This window comes from Oncorhynchus keta, chromosome 28, assembly GCF_023373465.1.
Source record: "Oncorhynchus keta strain PuntledgeMale-10-30-2019 chromosome 28, Oket_V2, whole genome shotgun sequence".
Taxonomy (NCBI): domain Eukaryota; kingdom Metazoa; phylum Chordata; class Actinopteri; order Salmoniformes; family Salmonidae; genus Oncorhynchus; species Oncorhynchus keta.
The window spans coordinates 71,158,307-71,167,402 of NC_068448.1; the positions used below are offsets into that span (position 1 = coordinate 71,158,307).

Genomic DNA, 9,096 nt, shown 5'->3' on the forward strand with positions numbered 1-9,096 from the left:
AGACCCGGGTTTGATCCCAGGCTGTGTTGCAGCTGGCTGTGAGATCAATGAGGCGGTGCACAATTGGCCCAGCGTCGTCCGGGTTAGGCCGGCCGGGATGTCCTTGTCCCATCGCGCTCTCGCGAGTCCTTATGGCGAGCCGGGCGCATGCAATTTGAATTGGGTCGCCAGCTGTACGGTGTTTCCGCCGACACATTGGTGCGGCTGGCTTCCTGGTTAAGCGAGCAGTGTGTCAAGAAGCAGTGCGGCTTGGCAGGGTAACGTGTTTTGGAGGGCACATGGCTCTCGACATCCGCCTCTCCCTAGTCCATATGGGAGTTGCAGCGATGGGACAAAACTGTAACTACCAATTGGGGAGAAAAAGAGGTAAAAAGTACCAAAAAATGTCATAAATAAACAGGGGTTTTCAATGATGCCCATTGCGATGTAATTGCATGGGTCTGTTAACTGGCAGTTATACTGAAATATGGTTGCTATATGTAGCTGATGAATGGCTATCAGTATGTACAGTGGATTCGGAAAGTATTCAGACCCCTTCATTTTTTCCATATTTTGATATGTTACAGCCTTATTCTAAAATTGATTAAATAGTTTTCTTTCCTCATCAATCTACACACAATACCCCATAAAGCAAAAACAGTTTAAAAAACGTAAATATCACATTTACATCAGTATTTAGATCCTTTACTCAGTACTTTGTTGAAGCACCTATGGCAGAGATTACAGCCTCGAATCTTCTTGGGTATGATGCTACAAGCTTGGCACACCTGTATTTGGGGAGTTTCTACCATTCTTCTCTGGAGATACTCAAGCTCCGTCAGGTTGAGAGGATAGCACAGCTATTTTCAGGTCTCTCCAGAGATGTTCGATCAGGTTCAAATCCGGGCTCTGGCTGGACCACTCAATGACATTCAGAGACTTGTCCCGAACCCACTCCTGCTTTGTCTTGGCTGTGTGTTTCGGGTCATTTTCCTGTTGGAAGGTGAACCATCGCCCCAGACTGAGGTCCAGAGAGCTCTGGAGCAGGTTTTCATCAAGGATCTCTCTGTACTTTGCTCCGTACATCTTTGCCTCCCTCCTGACTAGTCTCCCAGTCCCTGCCGCTGAAAAAGATCCCCACATTATGATGCTGCCACCACCATGCCTCACGGTAGGCGTTTCCTACAGACGTGATGCTTGGCATTCAGGCTAAAGAGTTCAATCTTAGTGTCATCTGACCAGAGAATCTTGTTTCTCATGGTTTGAGAGTCTTTTAGGTGCCTTTTTGTAAATTCCATGTGGGCTGACATTTTACTGAGGAGTGGCTTCCGCCTGGCCACTCTACCATAAAGGCATGATTGGTGGAGTGATGCAGAGATGGTCGTCTTTCTGGAAGGTTTTTCCATCTCCACAGAACTCTAGAGCTCTGTCAGAGTGACCATCAGGTACTCGGTCACCTACCTGACCAAGGCCCTTCTCCCCTGATTGCTCAGTTTGGCCACTCTAGGAAGAGTCTTGGTGGTTCCAAACTTCCTCCATTTAAGAATGATGCAGGCCACTGTGTTCTTGCGGACCTTCAATGCTGCAGAAATGTTTTGGTACCCTTTCCCAGATCTGTGCCTCGGCACAATCCTGTCTCTGAGCTCTACAAACTATTCCTTCGACCATATGGCTTGGTTTTTGCTCTGATGTGCACTGTCAACTGTGGGACCTTATATAGACAGGTATGTGCCTTTCCAAATCATGTCCAGTCAATTGAATTTACCACAGGTGGACTCCAATCAAGTTGTAGAAACATCTCAAGGATGATCAATGGAAACAGGATGCACCTGGGCTCAATTTAGAGTCTCATAGCAAAGGGTCTGAATACTTATGTAAATAAGGTATTTTTGTTTTTATATTTAATTTTGTTTGCTAAAATTTCTAAAAACCTGTTTTCACTTCGTCATTATGGGATATTGTGTGTAGATTGAGGAGTTTTTTATTTGAATCGATTTTAGAAGGCTGTTATAGAACAAAATGTAGAAAAAGTCAAGGGGTCTGAATACTTTCCGAAGGCACTGCAGTTCTCGTCTAATGCTGCTGTGGCAGGTCAACATCCTTGGGTGATACAGTTGAACTCATGACCTTGGTTGTTTGCCTATAAGCAAGGTATTCCAAGTCACTAGCTGGCTCATACACAGATAATGACATTTAGCTTGGGACCTTCAAATTTACCGAGAAATATTATATTGACAGATTTCCCATGTAGCTCAGTTTTAGTGCCTGGGTGCTTGCAATGCTAGGGTTATGGGCAATGTTCCCTCTCATTTTTTTTTATCACTGAGCAAATTTTAGGTCTGAGTGCAAACGTGAACGTTATGAAAATTCTGTGCAACTTCCAGCTTGCGTTTACTGTGAACACTGAGGCAGTACCCGCTTTAAGTTACAGTTTTACTGTGACTGTGTAGGCTACTGTGGCTATTTGATCATAATGGAGGCCTACCAGAGTGGCTTACCATAAATGAACAATGGAGAAAATGCATCACATAACATTTTAACATGGAAATAGCTAGTCTGTCTACAGTAGCAGCCAATGTGTGGTGTTCAATGTAGGCCTACATTCCATGAGACTTTTGAAAAAAAACATGCAGGGCTTGACATTAACCTGTTTATCCACTTGTCCTTCAGACAAGGAGGTGACTGAAAATGTTGTTGTGTTGCTTAATGCAATAAATCACTTTACAAAATAAAATGCATACATTTTACCATACCATTATTACAGAGAATCAGACAAATTATGCTTCCCTCTGGCTATTGGCTACTTAGCTTATTCAAAATACAACACTGCCCCTTTAAGACAAAAAATAACCCTCTACCTGACTCTTTTTTCAAAGAGAAATGTACACATTTTCTGCTGTTGTAGGAACTCACTAAGTAGCAAAGGATATGAACAAAATGTGCTCAAGTGGCTACATGCAGGTCTCGCTTTTATCTCAAAACAAGCGTATCTACTCACAACCATTCATGCTGTGCACACAGTCCAGTTCAAAGTAAATTGCACAGATCCATATATGGCAATTGTCTATTTGCATATAGGCCTACTGTAGCTCTGATTGTTTAGCACTGGTCTCGGTAGAGTACGGGCTGAGGTAGTACATGTCAATGCAATAAAATCCTACTCCGATGCTTTCTGCCTACAACAAAATCTCTTGCATAGTTTGTTTTGTTTTGTTGCATTGATTCGATCACTTTGAGTCAAAATGCATGCCAAGATCTATCGCTCTGATTTTTTATTAACATGACTTAAAAAATGTAAGCATATGCAACATTAACCAATTAAAAACAGTACTGTAGCAATGATGTTTGTGCAGTAAGCTATAGGCCCAATACATTATCACAGCATATTGGGTTTGCTTGAATTGCCCTGCCAATGCAACATGTTGTTCAGGCCATTTTTAAAGTTATATTTCAACATTTGAGGTAGGCTATATGATCACGCCAGTAATAGATCCATTGATGTATTACTTGTGAATCACAGCTGAGTGAGCATACCTTTAAATAATTTTATTTTTCTTTTACTGAGCTGATGGTGCCTGCATCTGATGGTCAGTCTCAGCGGAGGGAGAGAGCAGCAGACTGAGGGTCCACCTCTTAACATCCCTGCTCTACGTTTCCTCCACTGACACTGACCAAAAAGGGACACTGTCTTTCAGCTGATGGCGTAACTCGAGTCGCACTGCATTATTTCTGCCTCATGCACAAATTCATGTTATTACTCCGATGAACAGAGAAAGTGAAATGTTCCACGATATTAAAAAAGACCCAAACGGTAATAATAACAACAGCGCAAGTCTATAGAGACACTTTCCGAATTATTCATTAATGCTGCAGTGCTTGTTGTTGCGCTGAGTGGAAATGGGAAGAACGTGCATTTTATGGTTTATAAAAGTGTTGGATACAAAGTGTTGACAATGCTGAGTAAGAACTTAAACATGAACTCACTCATAAAAACAACATCTCATTGCTTTATTCGTTGACAGTCTCTCTCTAGTCATGGTTTTGAACGTTTTGAAATCTCACAGGGTAGCTGAATCGGGTGCACCTACCTACTGCCAACAGTTTTACAGAAATGTTTAGTGATCGACTAGGAATGCGTTGGAGATCGACCAGTCAATCGCAATTGACCAGTTGGTGAACAGTCCCGGGGGAGCTACTCGGTAGTCTCAGGGCTACTACCTGCACACGCCTGCAGCTTAGAGGGAACTACTGTAAGTCGCTCTGGATAAGATTGCTGTTTAGTTCTAAACAATAAGTCATACATTTACATTTACATTTACATTTAAGTCATTTAGCAGACGCTCTTATCCAGAGCGACTTACAAATAGGTGCATTCACCTTATGACATCCAGTGGAACAGCCACTTTACAATAGTGCATCTACCTGAAGAACACATTTCAGAACCGTAATTGTGTTTTGCAATATACCTTGGCCATAATCTCTGGCATCCACGATTTTGTATCCATTTGGCAAGGTTATCTATCATGTCAATCAAGTCATTGATAGTAAGTGGGGCTTTTATCTGATGAATCAGAGGCACATGTATGTTCTGCATGGCCCTAATGGGGAACTAAAACAAACCAAAGGGCTAACATATAGGTTGAATCTAAGTATCCGTCCCCATGCTAAATTACATGCGTGGGCAAGGATGCCTCTGTTGAGGTGAAGGTAATTGTAGCAATCAGGGTTGTCAGCGGGGGTGATTTGGGCATGATTGAAGTGCTACATCAGAGGGTTGTGGTTGGTGGTTGGTGGGGGGCTGGGCGCTTAATGTATGGCTCCAAAGGGTGACTCCCAACCCCTCTCCAAAATCAATAACTCAGGTGTGACCTTCCTGGTCCATGGGAGAGGAGGGTCACAAATCAGGGACAGATGGTAAAGTGGTCGTGGAGGTGAGAGGGATTGGAGGAAACTTGAATGTCATTTGAAGGCAGGCAGACCCAGTAATAGTGGAAGCCTTTATCATGAGCTCATTGGTGAATGGGTTTGGGGAAGCTAGAATTGACATGAAGGAGAAGGAAGCTTATTGGTGATAGCAGGGAGACTCTGTCCTTCAGCCTAATTTACTCCTGGTTACCAATAGTCAATCTAATTCCATAAGATATTGCGTGCGTAGTGTGGGAAAGATCTAGCCTTATTGTTAATGATGGTCTAATTAGAAGTACAGAGATCTCATGTTTTTCCCCCTATCTTTCAGGTATCGTTCTCGCTGACATCATAGAGAAGTACTTTGTGTCGCCGACACTGTTCCGAGTCATTCGATTGGCCAGGATCGGACGAGTACTTCGACTCATCCGTGGAGCCAAAGGAATAAGGACCTTACTCTTTGCCTTAATGATGTCCCTTCCCGCCCTATTCAACATCGGCCTCCTGCTCTTTCTGGTCATGTTCATATACGCCATCTTTGGCATGGCCAACTTTGCCTATGTCAAGAAGCAGGCGGGCATCGACGACATGTTCAACTTCGAGACGTTCGGCAACAGTATGATCTGCCTATTCCAGATCACCACGTCAGCGGGCTGGGACGGCCTGCTCAGCCCCATCCTCAACAACTCTCCGGAAGAGTGCAACCCCAACCTCGTCCACACAGGCACAAATGCCCGGGGCAACTGTGGCAACCCCTCAGTGGGCATCACCTTCTTTGTCACCTATATCATCATCTCCTTCCTCATCGTGGTCAACATGTACATCGCCATCATCCTGGAGAACTTCAGCGTGGCCACCGAGGAGAGCACCGAGCCGCTGAGTGAGGACGACTTCGAGATGTTCTATGAGGTGTGGGAGAAGTTCGACCCAGAGGCCACGCAGTTCATCGAGTACGCCAAGCTGTCAGACTTTGCCGACACACTGTCGGAGCCACTGCGCATTGGCAAGCCTAACAAGATTAAGCTGATCTCCATGGACCTGCCCATGGTCAGTGGAGACAAGATCCACTGCCTGGACATTCTGTTTGCCTTCACCAAGCGTGTATTGGGCGAGTCGGGCGAGATGGACGCTCTTAAGCAGCAAATGGAGGAGAAGTTCATGATGGCCAACCCATCCAAGATCTCCTACGAGCCCATCACCACCACGCTGAGGCGCAAACAGGAGGACATGTCCGCCGCAGTCATCCAGAGGTGCTACCGCCGGCACCTGTTGCGGAGGCAGATGAAGCAAGCCTCCTTCATGTACAGATCAATGCAGATCAATCTGACGCAAAGCTCCACGGACAAGAGGGTCACCGCCCCGGAGAAAGAGGGCCTCATAGCCTCCATGATCAAGGAGAACTACGGGGGGCCTGAGATGGAGCTGATGGAGACCCTGTCCTCCACCTCCTCTCCGCCGTCTTATGACAGCGTCACACGGGCGACTAGTGAACTTTTCCAAGTTTTAATTCTCGAACAGTCCAGGAACAGTGACCTAAGCGAACATTGCCTTGCCCCCGACAGAGACCGTGAGACATTTCTGTAACAGCGACTAGGAAATGCTTTTTTTCTCTTTTACATTTGTTGTTGTTGTTGTTGTTTACCGAATGTAAAATAGCTCAAATGACCCTGGTTTAGTACATGTGGTTGTGCAGAGAATCTGCTAGGGGTTTTCATAGAGAAAAGGCAAATGATTTGTTTATTTTTGGTGAACATGCTTTGTGGGAGTACACAAAGGGGGCGTGTGTAAATCCTAGATGACCTTTGACCCTGCTCATGTCAAGTTTGCTTCACAGTTAATATGCATGAATAACCTCTGCAGGGTCACAACAATTATATCACTGATGTAATAATCATTTATTAGACTAAAAGAAATACAGTTGATCAGTATTTACAAAGAATGCCTGACCGTATGAGTTCATTAAAGGTCTTACTATTATTGGTGTGATTCCTTATGATCAACAGTTTTATAACTGTGAGATGTGGGAGAAAAAACAAAGGGATACAATTTTTCGTAGTAAAGTATAACTTTGTTGATGTTGCCAGTCTTTCATAGCAGTACAATTATTACTATTTTTGATATTTTTAGAGTAAGAAAAAAAACATGGCCTCTTCTGAATTGGAGTCGCTTACCATGAAAGGGAATACTTCCACACTGTAACAAGACGAACGGGCAGGTAATGACGTTTCACATTAAAAGAACGCTGTATTTGAACTGTTTTAGCGTTTTTTTTCTCTTGCGTTTACATGTAAAACATATCCCGGGCTCCCTGCATATTAGTTCACTTTTCATTCATAACGATCTGGTCTTAGTTACACAAAGCTAAGAAGCAATTCAGTAACCAAGATCAGTATGTGACAATCAAACCTACATCTCATGGTTAAGATTGACAGATGTTTTTTTCTCCATAACTTCTTTAGGACTTAAACTGCCCAAGTGGCTGCATATTTTATGAGCATCAGAGATCCTATTCACTATTAGACGGGTGGATAATCGTCCTATTTATTTATTATTTAAAGTATTTGTTTTGCATGTTTTGAATGCATCATAATAGACAAGTCACGCCCAAGGCTGAACAGCTATAATTTCTCTACAGTATTTTGCAGAAACTGTGTTTAGCAGTAATTTGCTACTTTTAAGTGAATTATTTTTCAGATAAAAGTGTAAAAGTTTGTACAGCATTTATTTTGTTTGCTCTACAGTCCATTCAGCTTCTCTTGGTTACCCATAGACTACTCTCCACTGTAGGACTGATACCGGCACATATAGTTTCTATTCGACTAGAATAATAATAAAAAAGACACCGCTCAACTTTAATATGATATACTGTATATTTTCATGTTATGGTTGCAGGTGTGTTGAAGGGCTGTTTTCTGTAGCAATAGATCCAGTGTGTGCCTGGTATATACAGTACCCCTGTCCTGTTTCTAAATGGATCTCTACCCACATCGTTGCCCCATTAGATGCCATGGATGAGTGACTGGGATCACACTGCTATTTATCAGTGTCTACGGGGGACTTTTCTAAAGAGATTTCTGATTGCTTTGTATCGGGAACATTGGGGAAAATGTTTAGAACTTGGGAGCAGTCCTATATGTTGTTAGGGGGGGGTGACATTTTTACACAAAATCATCTCGACACATCTCTGTCATAAATGTACTGTTTTCATCATAACAAGAGCTGCTTCATCATAATAACATCCAAGACATGAACAGAAAATGTTTTTTTTTCTCTCCATTCTTATAAACTCATAAATGCAGTAGCCTACAACAGGCATCTTCTCAGCAGTCAGTAGATACTGGCTTTACATGTCTCACTGCTCAACCACATTGCAGTAAATATTATTTATAAATACATTTTAGTACTTTAAGTTTAAATATTTTTTGTACTTTGCAAACACATGCCTCTGTATATAAGATAACGACCTCCTGTGAAATAAAAGAGAGCCTACAATATCACTGATTATTCTTTTGAGTTCATTTATGTGGCAGACCCAGGTTCAAATATTATTTTCTTTCAAATACTTTAACTGTGATAATATAATAACTGTGCGCGATTGAGCTTTTCTGGTGCAATGGAAGTAATACTCACCCCCAATCCAGGCACAATCAAACGCTCTAAAGGATTTGAAAGAAAACAGATACTATTTGAATGCAGGTCTGGCATGTGGTACAGTATTATGCAAGCAGTCTTTATTTTGTCAAATGAGAGTGACATTATATTGAGAAGAATGCGATAGATTGTAGTGTGATGCCGCAGCATGAAGAAGACATTGGGACTTGGCATGAAGAAGGAATGCAGCATCAGGCTACAGTAGCTCAGAACATGAACTCAAGTGGTATTTGGTATTTTATTTAGGTCCCCAATAGATATTGCAAAAGCAGCAGCTACTCTTCCTGGGGTCCACACACAACATGAAACATGACATAATACAGAACATTAATAGACAAGAACAGCTCAAGGACAGAACTTTTTTTTAAAGGTACACGTAGCCTACATATCAATACATACACAAACTATCTAGGTCAAATAGGGGAGAGAAGTATTGTGCTGTGTGAATGTGAATTCAATGTGAATTCAACAACAACAAAAAATCACAATTTCATTGGATTTAGGTTCAAAGTTGGGTAAAAAAAAGAAATGTGCTTACGTTTTGATGACTTTTTGAAAATG

General features: G+C 42.4%; 1 protein-coding gene across 3 annotated transcripts in view; it reads left to right on the forward strand.

The window, feature by feature from the left end:
* Positions 1-8,381, forward strand: part of LOC118361769 (sodium channel protein type 4 subunit alpha-like) — a 202,105-nt gene extending 193,724 nt beyond the window's left edge. For all 3 annotated transcript variants that reach the window (XM_052483777.1, XM_052483775.1, XM_052483776.1), the window contains one exon: positions 5,216-8,381. In XM_052483777.1, coding sequence (XP_052339737.1) covers positions 5,216-6,468 — 1,253 coding nt within the window. In that variant the 3' untranslated portion in view covers positions 6,469-8,381. The remainder of the gene's footprint in view (positions 1-5,215) is intronic.
* The last annotated feature ends 715 nt before the right edge of the window (positions 8,382-9,096 follow it).